A 20575-nucleotide genomic window follows, 5' to 3' on the forward strand; every position below is an offset into this window, starting at 1 on the left:
AGAGTTTTGGAGAGACCATTTTGTCTGGGAGAGGTCACTGGTACCTGGTCCCTAGGCGTGGCCTGGGTGGGTATGTTTATCCCCACTAAAATCTGGTTTGCCTATGGAAAGCACCGTTTTACTGCTGAACTTGGGGAAAAAAAAAAAAAAAACAAACACAATAGGAATGTCCTTAGGACATTTTGGGTGAGGAACTTTTACAAACTTATTCCAAAAGCCCATTAAAAATATACCTAAAAGAAAACACAAGAAAACAGAAAAGAGCAAACAAATTGCCCCCAGAAAATTGGTAATAAAAAGCAAGGTAAAAGTAACATTATCAAACTATATATATATATATAATTGTTTTCATTAAAAAAAAAAAAGAAGAAAAAAAGCACACCTACCGCCTGCAGTTCTGGTCAGGTTCTCCCCTCCTCCCCCCACAAAAAAAGTAAAAATAAAAAATACAAATAAAATAAATTAACCCTTTCATCAGCCTCATTCCTATCTGAAATTATTTCTTCCCCTGCTACTCTACTGACTGACTAACTCTGTTAGAAGTCTTAAGGAAAAAAAACCTGCAATTGGTGTTCTTCAGATGAATCCGAAAGTAGGACTTTTCCCCTGTTCTTTGTAATCCTGGAATTATTTTAACAGTAGACGTTCCCTGCGCTGGTGGAAGGCGACGGGTGCCAGGTACAGGTCTCCTGATCAGAAGGTCAGGGTTATTCCAGCTGAGTGTTCAAATGAAGGTTATTGCCTTTCTGGGACTTGCTCTGATTTAAAAGACATCACTCTGAAGGTGAAATCAGCGCTTTCTCTCTGAACTGTAATGTGAATTGCTTATCATTTAGTTCTGCCTAACGATTTGGATAATATCATTCATTAACTCTAATAATAATCGCCCTGATTCACCAGAGTCCTTAAATATGCAAATAGCATCACTTAGGCCAATGGGAAACACACGCTCAATGTTAAATATGTGGTTTAGTGCTCGGGTGAATGGGATTCCCCATGCACTCAATGAAGTAAAAATATTATCAGTCATGCCGATAAGATATGTACTTAATAATTAAGTTTAGTTTTTTTTAATAAATTGCAAGAGTTGTGGTGGAAAGACACTATAGAGTCCACGTGAACAGAATTTAACATTCAGCAACAGAGTAAGGGATGCCAGATTTGCACGGCAGTCGGTACGAAGTATCCAGAGTTGTATATTCTGCCCTTCAGGCAGCTGGGAAATGTCCTCTGCACCCCTCAGCACTTTGGCAAATCTTTATTTCCCTTCAGTGAATGTATTAAAGCACGTAACAATGGAATTTAACCCTCGTGATCCTTATTTTCCATCTGGATGTACATCTGTTGAGAGCTACCCACAACAAGGGCCTTAATGGGGCAGCAGAGTAATGTTTCTGGAGGGCTCCAGACAAAATATATCCAGTGTGTATTGTGGAGACCAAAGCAGAAGTACAGGAAGCAAAGGAATTATTCAGTGAAACCAGATCTTTTTTTCTACACTCCACATTTTCCTGCTCTGACAAGACACTTCATGCCTTCAAAATCCAGTATGGTTTTCCCTTTTCAGCAAAAAAAAAAAAAAAGTCATTCCTTTATAACTGAACAGGAGAAGAAAGTTTGTGATAAAGAGGTTAAAGATGGAATCATCAATGATATAGGTGGAAGTTTGTCATCTGGTAACCAGAAACGGTAGCAAAAAGTTTTGTCATGTCCTCTCTGAGCAGCACTCTAAACAGAACATGTGGGGTTTCATTGGTTTTTCTAGGATAATTATTCAAGAAAGATTCCTTTCTTGGATCAAAGGATCCCCCCACAAAAACATTGTCTATGTCTTGAACTCATTTCTACAGCAGCTGCTGGAAAAAACGAGCCTAATTCTCCATATGAAGAGTCTGACCACAGTAATAGAATGAAATGAAATGGCCAAAGAAAGAGAATATAAGCGGTGTCATTTTCAAACCCTGCCACTGGCCTCTGGGAGAAGACAGAAAGCAAAGCAGAAAGCGTTGGCACGCCGAGCTCCCGCAGCCCCAGCAGGCAGCCTCTGGGCACAGATTCCTGGTGTGCAGTTGAAGAACTCTTCCCAAGCTCCAGGGAGGGAACTTGCAAAACATCTCCAGCAAATCTTCAGGAAGGTCCTTCTCCTTTCGTTCTGCTGTCATTTCCCAAGCTTCTCCACCCTCAGACTTGTCTCACTTTTTGGCTATCAGCCAAGGAGTCTGACCCTTGAAGTGGCAAACAAATGGTTTCACACGAAAACGGCCAGGCAGAATTAACGGTCATCAACAGTGACAGCAAGCCAGTTACAGGTTTTAGTAGGGACAGACCCTGAAACTAAACTGTCTGGTGATTCTGTGTGATTCAGGGTGGTGCAAATCCAGCTTCTGCCATTTGGGTTTTTCTTGAAATGCAAGGCACTTGCCAAATGTAAGAGCAGCTCATCAGTAAAGTGTCACTGATTCGCTGCCTCTGGTTTATCCCCACTGGCTGATGAGACCGTATCAGCATCAGAGGCTGTAGAAACAGCAATCTGAACCCATTATCTATCTACTTCTGTTAAAAAAAAAAAAGAACAACCACCACCACCAGGCTGTGGTCTGCAGCAACCACAGGGAACGTGAGGCAAACCTTAGAGAAAGGCACTGTGGGACTGTTAAAACACCCACACACGCAAAGTACCTGTCTGTCAGCATTCAGCATCGCAGGCTGAGCTTGCCAAAGCATTGAGGTGTGCTGCCCTGACCTCGGTGCCTGCTTCCTAGAGAAATCTGGGGGAATTAGCTACATCTGTGCCCTTGAGAATTAGGTTCGAGAGCTGAGTTTTCTTCACAGCTGAAGTCTACCAGCCCCATTTGCCATGGTGCAAAAGGAGCTGCTGGTTTGCAAGTGAAAGTAAAAATCAAACAAATTTTCAAGTCATAGACACTCCTCCAAAATATCATTCTCAGGTTTTCAAATGCTTTTTGCTAAGTTAAGTTCAGCATTTTAAGGGTACACCAAAAAAGTCTCAGAAGCCCACAAACTCTGCTGCCCACAAAAAGCACCTTTAGAGCCCAGCAGCTAATTTGAAGCCCAACCAGTGCTATGAACAGAACGATCTAGAGTAACGAAGAAGAAAAAGTTAATAAGGATGAGAGCACGTGCTGGCACTCTGTGCGTGCCTGTCTGTGTTTCGCTGACAGAAGACAGCCATGTCCTACAGAAGTCGTGGCACCAAAGTCTCTCGGGCTGTGGCGTAAGTCAGGAGCACCTCCACTGTTAATGGAAGAGTTAATCAAACTTCTTTTGCTCAGACTCCCCTGCCTCCGCTGACACAAGTCAGGTACTTTCAAGAGTTCTGGCAATTGCATTTCAAGGTCCCCTGTGCCTCAGGCAAAAGCTTTCTCTCTCACAAACACATCAGTCAAAAAAGAGCCCAAGAAATAAAACGGATACAGTATCATCTCCAGAGTCCTTTACCTTTCAGTAGCTGTGTCCAGACAGCATAACAGACATACGCTTTGTTTGCTTTTAGATCAGACAAACCCAAGCAAAGACAATCCCATGCGGTGCAACCACAAATAACAGTTACAAACCAGAAATGCACTACAGACACCAAAGGGAACAGGTTCTTCTAGGGATCTACAAGTTTTTAAGGATTAAACATAGCCAGCATTTTTAGAGGGAGCTGAAGTATTCAACCTACCTACCTCGTGGGCCAAGCGCTACAGGCCAGAGTAGAAATTCACTGCTGTTGCTGCTGCTACTGCTACTGCAACTTTCCAAAACTGAGGCTGCCATCAGGCTACCTCCTTGGGTCTTCAGTAACTGCTTTGTGTTTAACAGGTGTGTAATTAAAACACCGGGGTTGTGTGGCATTCATTTAAATAAGTGGTGTTCCAATTAGCCAAGCTTCCCAGCTGCAAAGCCTTATAACAGGGAGGTGGGTCTTACTTTAATGAGATCTCACTGAGAAAACCCACAAAACCTCTCACTGCTTTGCAGTTTGTTTTCTTTCTGTGCTATGCTGGCTTCAGTAGCCTGAGGATCTCATGAAAATATCATGCATGGAGAAGTTTTTGTCCAAAGAACGGCATTGGCATGAGAAGAAATGGGTATAAATATAACAAATTAGTTTAGGTTGAAAGTTGCATGGAGTTTGCTAGCTGAGAGAGCAACCTGAGTCAGGAACGGCCCAGGGGACAGGGAGGCAAGGGGCATGGGGTGGTAGAAACCTCACTGGTTTTGAGATGAAATGCAATAAATTTCTGAAAGCGTGAGGTGTCAGGTGGAGTGCAACAGTCAGCGGCTGGGCTTGGTTCCTCAGGCAGTCCCTGGCAGGCCTTTTCCTCTGCACACAAGAGGAGCACCTCTCTTACTCTGTTGTTTTACTCAGATGGTGCTAAAAGGCTTATGGAATCGGCTGGAAAAAATAGCGAATGACTAGTTTGTACACATATGAATAGCTGAGTACAGGAGGCGGTGGTGGTGACCACTTCAGCTGGCACAGCGGTAGCCAGGAGAAGCGGTTGCGAGCACCGCCCGTGATCCATAGGTACAGCACGGCAGGAACGCGGGGGTCAAAACCGCGCAGTGACGCTGCAGGAGAGGGTGCTGAACTCCTCCTTTAAATACTGACAGCGTCTCTCTATCCCCCTGAAACTTCTGGGCTGCAAACTGCCCTTCCCGCTTACACAAAGGACCAAGGAAAGTGGACATGGCTTAGGGGCTCGATTTAGGCTTCTGCTCCTTTGCTTATTTTCTGAGAAAAGCATATTGTGATGTTCACTTTAGTCTGACAGTGTAATTTTTCCTGATGGGTAGTTCAGATCTGAGACATTAACAAAGGTAGGTCAAGAAGGGTAATTAAGATGCACATATGCAAATTATAATGACACGCTCTGCAAATTTGCATGCAACCTTTGGTTAACATTTAAAAAAGCCACGTGGATTGATTTATCTAATAAACATTCATTAGGATATCACCGAGGTATTCTGCCATATGCTTAGATTTAAATGAGGCTTTAATTAAGCTACTTGCAAGGCCTAAAATTTAGAAAGATGTTAGAATTTCTTGCCATCCAGGGCTCGTTGTTGTGAGGGTTATTCCAGCTCATGGGATGTGCTCTATTTTATTTTTATTTATTATTATTTTAATCTTATTTTTATTTTTTAATATTATTATTATTTCCAGCCCATGGGAGGTGCTCTACTTCAACCAGAGGCAGGGGACTAAGAGATTCTCTTAGTACTGCTAACCCCACAGCTCTTGGGGAAGGTGGTACTGCTCCTGCACGGCCAAGGAGCAGCCTCTAGAGGAGCTGGCGGGGGCTGCACCTGGCTGCCTGGATCCGATGCTTAAACAGACCTTGTGTGATAATTATTAATCATGGAATCTCTACGTTCCCAGGGCACAGTGGTTCCAGCCATACCTTAATTTAGTCACCACAGAACTGTTAATATTTCACTTTAATAAAAAATACATACTATTTTGGAAGAGTCTTGAATGATTCTGGCTTGAAAAATGAAACCTTTAAATCTATACGGGGCAGTTCCTTTGGGCACTTTTAATGCAATAATTTATTAAGCTCCTATATCCATCATGTGTGCACAAATATCATGTAAATATTACAGCTGTACTCCATGACAAAACAAGCATAATGCAAACAGAATTATACAGAGAACTGACAAACGGGGAAGAAAGGACATCTAGTATTTTCTGTACAAAAAAAAAAATGCAGCTTTTTGATAATTTGTAAAAATGCATTACTTTTGGCATTTCAGAGAAGAACACTGTATAAAAATAAATATTCTATGTACAATAACACACACAGGCCAGCCCAGGGTTAGAATCATCACTGCAAAAGAAAACATAAACGGTGTTAGTGACAATTCACTAACAATTGCTAGTGACAGCTAAGCAAGGGGGAAGGACCACTTCATGGGATGGACAGACAGTGGGATGTTGTTAGGGAAGCTGGCTCTGGGGTCTCCAGGAGGAAAAGAAATGGTGCTGGATCTCAGGAGGGATTCTTTTCACTTCCCTGGGCGATGAGGATGGGAGTTTGATCCGGGCTGACTCTCCACCCCCACTTTCTTCCTACCACTGTGGCCTGAGCCCTTGGCATTACCGCCCACAGCAGGTACCAAAGGTGGGCTAGACCCAGAGGGGTGGCAGAGGGGTCTATGGGTGCCTGAGAAGGGGACTCCTGAGGCAGCTGACCCATCAGAAACAAAGGAAGAGTGGAGGGGACAGGTACTTATACCTCCCTTGCAGTGCTAGCCCACTAAGAAGCCCCTTCCCTCAGAGCAGGGTCCGCGCCAAGCCCTGCGCTGCAGCCCAGCAGCCAGGCAACCCCTCAGCGGGAGCCCTGGGGGGCTGAGCCCGGTGGGGGTGAGCAGGGGCACCCAGCCGCAGCTCATTCGCTGTGCTGAAAGTGAGCCCTGCTCCCAGCACCCTCCCGCGGCACGCAGGGCGTGCCAGCTCCCAGCCTCAGGTATCAGAGCTGACTGTGGAAATCTAATTTCTGTGTGCATATTAGAGCATTGCAAGGCCAGGCAGCTCAAAGGCCACAAATAAATTCTCTCCCTTTTAGCCTACACAACTAAACAGCAATATAGAAACAAGGGAGAGTTTTGCTTGCTGCTTTTCAGGGATACGGTCCTGGAAACCCCGTGGATGCCTCCACACCTCTTTTACTCTTAGCCAAGCTCATTGTAAAACATCAGCACTGCCAGCTCAGCACAGTCACATTTCCAGGATTATTTTACCTTATTCCAGCAGCCTTGAACTGGAAGCCCGTCTTCCCCCTGTGAAAAAATACAATGAAATAGCACCTTAAGACACAGAAAGTAGTGCAGAGAATGAGGAAAGAAGGAGTAGGTTAACTATTACAGCTGCAACAAACAGTCTGAACCAGGGCTGGAGGAATAGTTTGAAGGACATTCCTCACCCCTTTAGAGTGACCCAGATTTCTGGCTGGCGGAACCAGCGTAGCTTGAAGCAAGGGCTGGGGCTGAAGAGGGGGGTGGCCTGCGGGCTACGCAAGGAACTTAGGTACACAAGGTCCATAGGCTTGTTCTCATTCCTTGCTGAGGAAGGTGTTTGGCCAGGCTTCCCTGAAGGAAGGGGGGAAGAACACAGGAGGTCCCGTCCAGCCAGAAAAATATCGCAGGAAGTTGTCAATAGAAAGTGAGAGATGGCCGGTCTGTGTCCTCAGGCTTGACTCTGTAACGCTGAGGTTATAAGCAAACCCCAGAGGTGGCATGAACCTTGGGTCCTGAGGAGGGTCTGGCACAAATCTCCATTTCCTTTTTACCCTGTTTGTTAAAGGGTTCTCTTTATCATGTGAGAGATTGCCCAGCTGTCCCCTCTCACCTCTGAGAAGATCCTGCTCCAGTGAAATTAGGAAGGCAAAAAGCCGGGCAGACCCTGCGCTGGTTGAGGGTGTCCCAGCTGACTCCCTGAGAGAGGGCTTTTGCCTCAATAAAATCAGTGAGATTTCTGCGAGAAACCCCTGGCACTTCTGCAACCCTGAGGTCTTGGGCTGCACAGCCCGAGGTGGGCATGTGGTTTTGGGGTTTTTTTTCTTAAATGTTGAAAAAGGTTGGATACTGTAAGGGCTGTGCTACTAAAAGACTGAGGCTATATAGTTGGAAGATGCTTTTGTGAATTATTGCCATTAATTTCGTCTCAGCACAGCCCTACTTGATGTGAGAAAACAGAAAATCATGTCAGTGATAAGGCATTCTTGAACAGGAGATAAAATCAGACGTAAGGAGCTACACCTCTGACATGAGAGGTCACGTCAGATCTGTGGGCTATTGCTATCCCCCAGGAAAACTGAAGAGCAGGGAGTGCAGTTGTACAGTGCACGATGCAGGCACGTTTCTTCGTTCAAGTGACTCAGTTCTCACTTCAAGCGCTGCATGAGAAATCTGCAGTGCATAGTATCCTGTCTGAGAAGGGGGAAGGAAAAAAAACCAAACAGAAAAGCAAACGCATGGTAGCATACTGAGAAATAAACTATTTAAAGGAGATGCGCTTTCAAGGGACTGATGAGTGAATGTTGCCACGATGCTACAACCGTATTGCTTTCTGAATGCATTTTTTTTAGACTGTGGTCTCCTTGTGATATTTCCTCCCCCGCCCCTCCACTATGTGGAAATACCGAGTTACGGGTTAATTACTGGGTAAATTGTGGCGTTCCCATTGGTACATTGCTGGTGGTAGGAATGACTGGTGTAGTGCATTGCAGGAGGAGATGGGAAGTTAGGTGTACAAAGGAATGGGAGGCCAGGGAGTTACAGCTTAGGGATCAAAGGAAGACCAGGGTCACAAGGAAGTGTTTGTTGCAGGCGAATTTGCCGAGAACGGAAACACGACATGCTTATTAGTACCAAGTATCTCCTTCCACATATCTCAGATTTGTGAAGCATTAGTTCACGGCCTCCATAAGTTGCACACATGGATGTGTCAGCTGGATGCTAATCTTTTAACCTAGTTGGATCAAAAAACATGCTTATTCACGTTCCCAAGCTAGCTTGCATGCCAGAACACTATCTATAAAAAAAATAGCGGCATCTGTATTTCACCAGATTTTCTGGCAAGTTTCCCTTAATAAAAATAGGTATAAAAAGAAGTGTACATTCTAATATGGCCTTGCAGGGTGAATCCTAACTGAAAGCAGAGACAAAAAAAAGAAAGGCTGTTGACCAGGGCACTGGTAGACTCCTCGTGCCTGTGAAATTAGGTGCTTTATTCAGCCAAAACTTACTCCACAGAAACCTGGCTATTAACAGTGGGAGGCAAAACACATGGCTCTGTTTTTCCTCCTTGGTAGGCTGTTCTGGGCAGGTATTATTTCACCTGTAGGACTGGCAGAAGAGTTTGTATTACCCAGAATTTACAAGCAGCAACTGAGGCTTTGCGAGTAGTCACTGTTACAGGCACTGCCCCAAAGAGACAACAGCAGCACATAACAGAGGGAATGCTAGATGGAAGAATAACGTTAGCTCTTCACAAAGGTCAAATAACAAAGGCGTTAAATGGCAATTTCAGGGCTAGTTTCCTCAGGAAACTAAGAAAACCTCCCCAGCTAGATATGGCTTTTTTTTTCTTTGGGACACATTTTTCCAGCTAGCTGACCTGACAGCCCGTTCCTTGTAAACAGCATTCAACATCGAGGGAATCAAGGGAGATAAGTGTCCAGTTCATATGTTTCACATGGGCTTGCTAACAGGGTAACTGGTTTTTTCCATCATCTTAATATATGGGGTGACTGAGGTAATACCGAGTGGTATTAGGCTGTGCTAGCCACATACGAGCACTTAAAATAGAGTTAATGAAGGACACGAGAACTGCAGCTCCCTGCTAGAAAGCCAAGCCAGTGCCAAGGCAGGTCTTCACCCATTAGTCTACTGAAAGTTCTCAAAGTGAAGGCAAAGGAAGGACTGAAGCAGTTGTAAATAAATTCGCATTCCTGCTATGTTTTTCCTCATGCTGCAAAGTAATGCTGACGACAGCTGTGAATCACGGCATGAAGGCAAGGGCCTGTTTCTGACAGCAGCAGCATGAGGGACGGTAGGATGGAGATGGATAAGGAAGGAATTGCCAGGTGTTTGTAGGGCATGCAGCTATTCGGAGGTATCAGAAGATAACAGCCAAGATACAAAAAAGCAAACGAGCATGCAGGAAAGGGAAGGTACGCCATACCAATGGGCATGGGGCATCCAGGCCGTCCAGCCCAGGTAACCCCGGCTCACCCTTCTCGCCTTTAAAACCTCGGAGACCCTGTTTATGAAATCAACCACTATCATTATTTCAGTTAATTCCAGTCACCTCCATGTCACGGGAGGAGAGTCCGAGTCCCCCGCTGGGACTGTCGCAGGGCACTCTGCTGCATACCCAGAATACAGATAGCCCATGTTTTCCATTTCAGTTGTGCCTGCATAATCAGTGGTAGCACCTTCCTTTCTGTTTTTCTGCCATCTATGAGTCAGGAGGTACTTCTGAGTTAAATCTGAGAGGATGGGAATGGTGTTTCCTCCATTGTGAAATCATCCATTCTTCCTACCCTCACTAGGAAACACCACAGCTGAATTTCTAGATGCATGATCCACAAGCACTCCTGCGATTTATGGCAGCACTACAGATTTTTGGCAGTGTTTGCTGCAGCATATGAGTTTAGATGAAAATGTATACATATTACTATACTTATTCATTCATCTAGATTTATAGACAATATATTTTAACAGAAACATATGCCATTTAAAATAAGAGAGATTTGTTTTCCCTCTGGGTAATGCAGCTCAAGTGCCCTGTGTTGCTCTCAGGCGATCACATCAGCGGGCCATTACTCCAAGGCAAGAAAAACAGCATTCAGGTTTTGCCATTACATAGACACGATGACACTAAACATTTCCAGAAGAGCCATAACTGGCAGCAAAGAAGACACAGGGCTCTGTCCGCAAAGGAGAAAGCCCTGGGCTCCCAGCACATGGGTCACCCCCATGTACCCCAAACCTTTGTGAACTCTGGAAGAGGAAGGAATATAACCATGGTCGCTCAACAGCCTGATTGCTCGAAGGATCAGTGGTTCCCCACTGAAGAAAGCAGCTTTGCCATAGACTGCAGCAGGAACCAGGCTGGGCCTTCTCTGAGCATTGTACTTTTGCAAGACCATTATTTATGTTATGATTTCCTTCTTTCTTCCCCATCAACAAATCTTAAAATAATACAGTTGATGAAACAGAACATACCAACGGACAGGGTGCATCTAATCCAGGCGCTCCTTGGTCTCCCTTATCCCCTTTAGACCCTCTAGAGCCTTTCTTGCCCCTCTCCCCCTGTAAATAATAGTTTAGTCCAAGAAAAAAAAAATACACAAAAAAAGCTTTAGGATCATCCATTTCAAACAAATGTCAGCGATAGTTTTAAAAAAAAGGATAAACATTTAGGAAACATTTTAAAAGAAATCTCCCTTTGAGATGTTAAGTGAAAAACAACATATGGGACTACTAACAGTTACTTAGCTGCATAAACCCATTGGCCATTGCTAAAAATCCCACGCTGATAGACTGGGAGGGCTCTGCATCAAAGGGGTTACCAGTGCCTCTGAACTTTATGGACAGGCGGAGCGCTGCTCCTCCTCCACCAGCACCATCATTAGGAGGCTGCTTCTCCAGGCTTCCTCTACAGCCAGCCGTGGAGAGAGAGGCACCTTCTGAGAACTGGCTGGCCCCAGGCCCACAGGATGGGAAAACACTCCTCTGGCCAGCAGCGTGCCACCTCATCTCAATCTCCGGCTGGCTGGGAGGGTCCCTCCTCCACCACAGGAGCTCCAGGGCAGCATCTAGATGCCTAGGGCCTCGCATGACAAGTCCCGTGGCAGACCCCGTGCAGAGCAGGCTCTCCTCCTGTGGTGGGAAGGTGCTGCTGGCCCAGACTCCCTGTGTTGATTGTGCTCTTCTTACTATCCTGAATTCTCATTCTTAAAAGAAATTCTCACACAAATGGGAGTGTTTTGAGAAGCTTTCCCTGAAATGATTAACGAACACTGTTTGCCACCAGAGCTTGCTAGATTTTCCTTAAAAGCTGGCAGTGTTTTTGTGTGGTTTTGGGGGGTTTTGTTTGTGGGTTGATTTTTTTCTTCTTCTGTTTTTTGGGGGAGGGGCCTGGGGGTTTTTTGTTGTTTTGGTTTGGTGGGGTTTTTTTGTGGGTTAGTTGGGGTTTTTGTTTGTTTGTTTTAAAGATGTAAAATTGCTTCCATATCGCAGAGCAGCAAGGCTTTAACTTGAACAACTGTGCTTGCTAGCACGAGTCTTAGAGTGGCTTGTACATGGGGGTGCATCAATATTGCTAAACAGAAAAGAGCCAGAGGTTGAAGGAAGTAGTCAGCCCTGAGCGTCTGTACAGCCTGGTTGTCCTTTGGGATGCTCAGAGTGGTGCTCCCCTGAAAAACGTGTTAGACAAGGGACTAGTCCTAAGCAGCACAGCCACAGGGCAGCAACTGGTCCCAGCCCTCTTACTTCGCAGCACAGGCGTACCCCAGGAAGGTGCAATTCTTACAACGGTTTGATATTACCATTTCTCTGCACGCTCCAGAGACAGGGCAGGGGGAAACAAATTTGAAAAAAATCAAAACCAAAGAGGAGGCTTGCTCTCTTGTGGAGGGGCAGCATTAGGTCAATGGAAGCCAGCTGCCAAAGGAGCTGAGGGAACGCCCAGATGCCCTGTTGCCCCTCCTCACCAAGGGAGGATACATCCCACCCGTAGCAGGTCACCCAAGGCAAGGTATAGCGTGGGTATCTGCCAGTTATATACCAAATTCTCAAAGCTGCTGAGCATAAAACAGGGAAAGGGGCTGCTGCACAGGGAATTGAATTTAGGGTCCTTGTGGGAGGGTTAAAGGAATTGGGGGATAAAGTCAGACAGCACAGGTTGCTGTTTCTTCTTTAAAAAAAAAAAAAAAGGACATGTTAAACCCAAAGCTGGCAAGAGAAATGGATGGGAGAGGAGAGGCAATGAGGAGCAGTCACCCAGAACCAAGCACTGGAACAGAGAGGATAATCCAGGAAAATGCGGCATGGGTTGCTCTGGAGGAAGGAGGAAGGAACCAGGAAGAAAGGCGGAAGAGGAGGAAGGGATAAAGGGGACAAAGGTGGACCTGTAGGAGCAAGGAAGATGCACATACACACAAGAAAAAAAACAACAACAACACAAACCACAAAACAAACCACAAGCATTAAAATACAGCGAAGATATCAGCTTGGTAGCACAAGTTCAGGGTTTACACTTTTTCAGCCAGGTTACTTAAGGGCCGTCAGTTCCCACTGCTACCTAGTGCCACGGTACTGTCTCTGCCTGTCCCAGGCGCAGCTGTGCTGCGCTCCTGTCACACTGAACAAAGGGCAGCAGGAGTGTTCCTGGGATTTAAAAAGCATTACTCTGCCTAAAGTAACAGAGAAGATTTTAACAAACTATTTGGGAGCATAAGAAAGTGGATCCTCAGTTTTAATGTGCTCAACACTGAAAATCTTCATATTAAAGTGCCATGCATACTGCTGCTGTCTGAGGGAGAGGCATTTCAAATGAATATATCTCCCACTTCCAAAGAGGCCAGTGTTGCATCAAGCCCCCTGTAGAACAGGTCAGAAGTGGATTGTTGCCTTCTCTTTTTCACTTCACAGCTTTCTGGTTGTTTATTTTGAAGTCTCCTGGCTGAGCTGCCGTAGTTTTGCCAGCAGTTGATTTGGGACTGTCCCACACTCCCAAGGAGGTTCTGACGCAGAAGCCGTACATCCCGCTGTAGGGCAGACCTAGCACTCAGCTGGGGATGTGGGGCTGCAGAGCAAATCCTGGGGAACTAGCGCTGCGTTCAGCTCAGTACTAAACAGCACTTGTAAGATGTCCATAATGACTTCAAAGGGATGGAGGCATTCAGACATAACAGCTGTATAAAGGGGCCTCTCCGAAACTGTGCTGTTTAACTCCTGTAAGCAGTACGACCTGTCCACAATTTTTAAAGAGGGGCAGGAGTGAGGGGAAGCCCCTGTACAAGGACTCAGTGGGAAAAGTGGTATTTTCTAGGATCCCACCTGCAAAGATATTGCACTTGCCCATTAACAGTCTCAAATTTCTCACACTTTGCAGAACTTCCCACTCATTCTTTCCAACTCGTCCTCTGCAAGGAGGTGCATTTTCTCCCAGTTTTCGTTTGCTTTTATGCAAGAGCTCAGGGAAATCCTATTGGCCTACCTATAGCAGGTGAGAGACCCTTCTTTAAAATAAAATACCTGGTTTACAAACCAGCTGAAAAAGTCTAGGAATTCTGTTAAGGTTATTTTTTGTTTAGAAGCCACACAAACAAAACAAAATGCATATTAAGAAAGAGGAAGTTAAAAAGCAAAGCCAGAAATGCAATGATTAAAAAAGGGGAGAACTTTAGAGCTCCCACGAAATTTGGACCTTTCTCCCCTAGTTTAAGATGCCAGGTGGCTACTGCTTTCCAAAACTGCCCATTCCGGGCAGAGTAAGGTGAGAAATACATTGGAGATAAAGGACAAAGAACACTCAGGATGTATAAAAAGCAAATTCATCTAATGAAATCACTGCACGGGCACATGCACTGTAAAACTTTACACTTTCAGATAAACTTAGGTGATACCAGAGTCTTATGAAGAGAAGGCATATGTGTATGCGTGAGTACATGCATAAAGACATACACATGTGTACTATACTGAACTGCTTGGCATGTTTATACAATTGTAATTTTACAAAGACTCTAATCCAGAAGTCATTTACATTTCTAAATATAAATTATGTTCACCTATAGCTCTTGACTGTTTTTATCAAAAAGATTCAGCAGCAAGAAGTTTCCTATGTTGTGGAAAGCCTGATGAAAAAGCAAGGAGCTTCTCAACATGCACTTTTCAGTAATGTTTATCTTTCTGTCACACAGGTGGTATAACAGAAAAGCAGCTTTGGGCCCAACTCTTCACCATCACATCCATTCAGGACAGTGCCTGAGGAGGCTTCAATGCCTGATTCTTTGAGGTAGGCAAATTAAATTTATCTTTTCCAAATTTCCATCTTCCAAATTCTCTGGAGGATCGTTTGCTAGAGGGCAACCTTCTTTTCCATGTTTCAGGGGGAATTTAAAAGTAATACAAGATTTGCTGGCTCCAGCTCAGTTAATTCTCATGGGAATCCCTGTACACATCAGTAAATACATAAGCAGGATTTCCTAAAGCATGTCACGTTGGCCTAACTCTACTACACATGAAGTCCCATACTTCAGTGAGAACAGTGCTATGACAACAATAAACACATTAGAAAAATCCCTCTTATAGCTTTCAGATAGACATACCACGATGTCCCAGGTGATTATATGACCTAGAGGTATCACCTTCTAAAATACAAGCCTGTAAGCTACTTATATGAAGGTCTAGTAGACAGAATTACATGCTAGCTACTCGAGGTTGCTCAGGAGTTAACCGGCCTAACACTGTGTGAAGTTAGTAGCTAAATACAAGAAGTTTGCCTGGTAACTTACCCGGATTCCTTTGTCACCAGGTAGACCTTGTAAACCCTGAAATACGCAACACAAAAAGAAATATTTTAAAGCAAGCAGGCCCTGTTGCATTCCTGCTCAAAAAGAGGAGTGTGTGCCCGAGAGTTTGTTTTTTCCATTTGTACCAATTGCTCTGCGGTTAAGAAAAACCACCAAAACTTTCCCAGCAAACAACCCCCTCTTTACCTCCGTTAGACCATCCGGGCTGTAACACCACTACTGCTGAACTAGTTTAGAGAATGCAGTCCCCGAGAAGAGCAGCGAACTTCCTTTTTCATGTTAAACAACAAAGCAGCTCCATGATTACACAAAATCAAATTTCCAACACTAGCCCCATTTTGCAAAAAGTAACCCCAAACAGCAGAAGTAACCTCACTGAAGGCAGCTTTTGTCACTGCAGTGACAAGACAGGACTCTCAGACAGGTGGAAGGCAGGCACCCAAGCCATACAAAGGTAGATGAAGCAGATGCACTCAAAAGCAGCATTTTGGACTAAGATACGTATCCTGGGAGTCCCAGGCAACTTCTTTTGGTAGTTGGAGGACCAAGGTGAATTAACAGTTTCCCTCCCGCTCCATCCACCTCATTCTGAATCATTGCTCTGAAGCTACCGAGCTCTTTCTGTTGCTCCCACAGCCTACATAAGCTTGTAACTTTGGTTCTCTAACACCTAATGCAGCTGAATTCACAAATGCTGTACTACAGCGGCATCTTAAGCTGTCACCCACAGCAAGGAAACAGGCGCTGTAGACAACAAACGCCTAGCAGTCCCATACTTACAGGAAGTCCTGCTGGCCCCATTGGTCCTACTGCTCCAGGATCTCCTTTACTGCCCTGAAATGGAGACACAAGAACAGAAATTGTTATGTTCCTGTTCAGCACAAACAGGCAGCAAAGCAGTGGCTGCAGCAGCGCTACAGAAGAAAAGCAAAGGATGCATTTCAAAACACCTAAAAACCCCAAGGATGAGATACTCAGAAATCAAAGAGGCCGAGCTGAGGGTCTTACGTGCGCAAGGAGAGAGCAGTTCCAGCTCTAAAAAAAACCTTCGAGCTTCTCTATCCCAGGGAGCTGTGGTATCTTCAGAGAAGTTACAGAGCATTGGTCAGTTCTGAAGCAAACTCACCCTTTCTCCTTTTGGTCCTGCTGGTCCCGAAACCCCAATTGGTCCTGGAGTACCCTGCGGTTATAGGAACAAACACACATCAGGACATTTTTATTCTAGGGTCTCATTAAAGCCAGGAGACACTGCTGCTCCTTTAGGAAAAAGCACAGTTGGGAAGGACAGTCTGGTGGCGGAAGGCATCTAGCACCGCTACAGCTTTCAGTGTTGGTGGAGATGGATTTGGAGTAGTTGCTATAGGCAATTTGAAGAGCATGGGAACTGCTACATTAGATCACACCAGCACCATTTCACAGAGCCTTATTTTTAATTTTGAAGCTATCTCTTGACAATTGCTACAGCAGGCATTCCTACCAGTTCCACAGGACAGAATTTTGTCTCTCTAGTTTATATCAGACAAGGCTGAAAGCTGTAGCAGAATAAAGGCCATTTAGATATATGATAAGCAATTTTCTTTTCCTTTATTTCCTTATTTTCTTCCCCCGCCCCGGAGTCAGTCAAATTGAGGAAAAATGAAATAATTTGGTTACTTGGTGGCAGGCAGCCAGTCAGGCATGCAAGCTGAAAGACACCATGCCGCAGAGATGAATGCGGATGCATACGCACACAGATGCACACGAAGAGGGGTATCATTCAGTCCCAGTCCCTCTGTTCCCTTTTTGCCTCACCCCACCGGGCTCTCAATCACGCTAACAGGAAAGCCCAGTCTTTTTGCTAACCCTTCAACACAGGCGCCATCTCCCGCTAGCATACCAAACTTACTCCCCCGGTGCTGCTGAGGCTTGCTTGGGCCTTGGGAAATGAACCCAAATCAAAGCTTATCTTTCACACGGGCAATACAGCAGTTACGCAATAGTCCTTCTGGCTAACAAAAAGCTTTGGGCACTTCAACCCTGTGTAGGCTCTTTGAACTTGTTGTGGGGTGTCCCCTGTTGGAAGGTTTCTTACAGCTCTGCCACACCACATTCTGCAGACTAGATAAAGCATAGCCTTCAAACCTGTCGCGTGTAGCACACCCGCCTAACCGCATAGTTTCGGCAGGCGTTCACCTTCCTAACCTTACATCACATACTTTTAGATTGGCAAGAACGTTGCTAACCATTCAGGTATTGATCTACAATTCCTTCATGGAGCCTCAATAAAGAAATACTTTCGAGGCCCATTACCTGCCTTCTGGGAATAACAGAGTTGGTTTCTGGGACAGGGAAGTCTTTTTCCAACAGCCTTAAGGAAAAGGGTCTTGCACTTTCTAATGTGAGCTTGAAATCCTTAGTCACTAATGTGACTGATGTGAGCAGGGTGACTCATACGGATCAGGAGAGCTTTTCAGACAAGATTAAGATCTGCAGAATATGAGTGGAGAAGTAATTCATGCAGCACACATCTTCAACACAGTAAAGGAAGTGAGAAAAATCAGACTCTCCTTAGATCCATGCACAGGAGTTCACATCATGGAAATCTTAATTGCCTGCACATACGCATCATTTTAAGATCATTTAGCACCATACACTGAGATCACACCTGTGCATTTATAAAATTAAATCTACAATTTCCCAAAACAAGCGAGGGTAAAAGCTGCAATTCAGATTGTGTTCAGAAGTTACAGAGCAACTGAATTATTTCCAGTTATTCTTTTTAAATAGCCAAAATGGATTGTACATGAGCGATGCATGATTTCCCAAGAGGCATTAAAAGTATTTGGCCCTTATTTAACAGCTGTTACCCAAGAATAGCAGAATGGTTGGCAGGACCAGGTTATCATTACTTGTCTCATTCCAAATTTGACAGACTGAGAAGCTTAGGCACAAGTTTATTTCCTTCCTATCTCGCAGTGAGTTACCAGCAAGAGGTGGGAACCTTGCATCTCCCTGCTCCGCTGTCAGATGTTGCTACCTCTCAGACATACGTGTTAGACCAGAACACACCCCACTACTGCCCCCACCCCCAGGCATCTGGGACTGAAGGAAAGCACGCTTGGAGTTGCTGAAGTTGCACACCCTTCTGCTGCTGAGAGGTGAAGGGCTAGCCCTGCTTGCAGAAGGTCTCTTAGATGCAACCTCCTCGTGGCGAGGTGCTTACCAGGCTATGGAGAGATACCTGTAAGCATACCTACAACCCACAGCAATGCGGCCTTAAGTGCCGTGTGTGAAAACCACACAAAAAGCTTTTTGCTCACAGGACAAAACACACTGGCATTATTATGCCTAAGACAAAACTGAAGAGCTACTGGTGTGAAAAGGTGGCAAGCAAGGCTACCATGGAGGATGACAGGATGGAGACCCCCCACGCTCAAGAGGAAAGGAGAACAGAGCATCATGGAACCATGCAGAGGTTTCATTCATCTTGTTATTGAGATAAAGTGGAACAAGTAGGCTGTGATCCCAGGATCCAGACAGACTCGTAGCATCAAAAAAGACAAGCATGTGACATCACTTCTAAGTATAACCCCACCCCACCCCCCCCAAGCCTGCTTTGGAGAAAAGAAGGTTATTCCTGGTGTAAACAAGACTCTGGTGGAAGAGACGAGACAAATCACAATACTGGGGAGGAGGAACGTAGGGTAATGGAGAAATGGAACTCACCGGTGGTCCAGGCCTGCCGTCTAAACCTGAAGCACCCTGAACAGACGGGGGAGGGTTAACAAAAAACAAGGCAAGAGAAGAGGGGAGTAGGGTGAAGGGGAAAGGAGAGGGGAGGGGAGAGGTGAGTGAAGCAGTGACTTGAGACAAACATACGCTTGCAATAAACAAAAATTGAGACCTCAAGGACAGGTGATGGTACTTACAAGCAAACCAACAAAAACATAGAAACACCAAATACATATAATGTTGACCTGCAGCTTTCAGATCCCCTTAAGAATGCAAATTTCCCTCTCTCAGTACCATCAGGAAAACCCCTGAGGAAGAAGCTGTTCTGTGACAGGTGATGAAAAGGGCAATGTGATAGCAGAGTTGAAGCCTGTGTTGCCTTTGTGGTGGGCTGGGCAGCACAGATGAGACACAAGGCTCAGAGACTTGTGGTCACAGAGGCATGTGCAAGCAGTGTGGAGCCATCAGCTGTTCAAGCTCCTATCAAGAAACCCAGATCCTGTAGGTTCACACTTAGTCAGCTGCAGGCTTGCTCCACTCTGTATCTCCTGGCTCCTCACCTCTTCCTCTGGCCAATTGTTTAGAGGTTTATCAAACAGGTGGCTCATCTTCTTGTGTCACCAGTGCAGACTTACACCAGATTGAGATTAAGTGGCACTTTTCTGTCTGCTTGGCTTTTGCCCCAGATTTCCTCATCCATGAGACCTAACTGTGGTTCTGCCTAAGGCTCGTCTAGCCCACTGTCTTGCCTCTGACAGTGTCCAGGAGAGAAGTCTTAGGCAGGCTGCAAGTACCAAATACTGAGTTTTTCTCCGCTTGAGTATGACAAATTCATCAGGTTGTTTGCCATACAGAGAAGCCCAAGGCTGCTGCAGACAATCTGTGCTGAGATGCGCTGAAAATTCTGGCACAATGTCAAGCTCTAAGTCACACATGAAAAGGCAGCAGATCCAGCTCTGGGGTTTTTACAGAGCCTGTCTTTGAAATATTTCAGTGCCTCTTTGGCACTTATTAATACAACTGCATTTAGTTTGACAGGCTGAACACACACTGGATCAGGCATGGAAAAGGTCCACAATATCTCTCTGATCTTACCAACCGCTCAGTAACTGTGCTTCCTAGTTGCCCAGCTGATATTGTTGATCTGAACACAAAACACTTCCAAGAGGACACTTCTGAGCCAGTCTTCCCCCCTCCACAGCTCAGGAGGAGTGATGTGAAAAGCCAAAGGACCCTGGTTTCCCATGGGGCTCACTGCCGCAGGAGGACCTGCTAGCACATTCCCTGCTACACTGATGAGCTTGTCAGGATAATTGCTGAGGCATCTTCTGCTCGGACGGTCACAAGGACCTCCTTCCCCTGTCCTGATACCACACAGGCCTGAGGGAATAACACAGAGAGCTTCCATTTCCATTTCTCAGGGCAAAATGGGGACTGGGTTTTTACTTCTGTGCCTCAGTGACGCACTGAATCCTTTGCATTTGAGCCTTCCGAAAGCATCGCTTTCTTCCCACTGGCTCTGCATGGAGCCTCAGTGAATACACTCATGATGAGCTCACTTGAGTGCCTAGAATTAGACAAGATGCATCCAGGCCCTAGAAGGTAACTGCTATATAGCACAACTAAAAGAGGAAAACATTTTACAAACAAAGACACACACATTTCAGCTGAAGTCAGGGACAAGGGATCTGGGTAGTCGAACACAGGCCAAAGTCACACAGTACACAAGATGCGCTTTGCAGCACTTGTTTCCAGGCAGTATGTTCAGCGAAGGGAGAGGGTGTGCTCTGTCACCAGTGCTTTTTATGAGG

General features: G+C 45.3%; 1 protein-coding gene across 1 annotated transcript in view; it reads right to left on the reverse strand.

Annotated features, from left to right (window-relative positions):
• Positions 1 to 5541: 5541 nt before the first annotated feature.
• COL13A1 (collagen type XIII alpha 1 chain) overlaps positions 5542 to 20575 on the reverse strand; it is a 60952-nt gene continuing 45918 nt past the window's right edge. Inside the window, exons 37-43 of the mRNA XM_064464647.1 lie at positions 18759 to 18794; positions 16180 to 16233; positions 15834 to 15887; positions 15036 to 15071; positions 10741 to 10827; positions 6751 to 6789; positions 5542 to 5837 (exon numbers count right to left, since the gene is read on the reverse strand). Coding sequence (XP_064320717.1) covers positions 5835 to 5837; positions 6751 to 6789; positions 10741 to 10827; positions 15036 to 15071; positions 15834 to 15887; positions 16180 to 16233; positions 18759 to 18794 — 309 coding nt within the window. The 3' untranslated portion in view covers positions 5542 to 5834. The remainder of the gene's footprint in view (positions 5838 to 6750; positions 6790 to 10740; positions 10828 to 15035; positions 15072 to 15833; positions 15888 to 16179; positions 16234 to 18758; positions 18795 to 20575) is intronic.

This window comes from Phalacrocorax carbo, chromosome 13 (genome assembly GCF_963921805.1).
Source record: "Phalacrocorax carbo chromosome 13, bPhaCar2.1, whole genome shotgun sequence".
Taxonomy (NCBI): domain Eukaryota; kingdom Metazoa; phylum Chordata; class Aves; order Suliformes; family Phalacrocoracidae; genus Phalacrocorax; species Phalacrocorax carbo.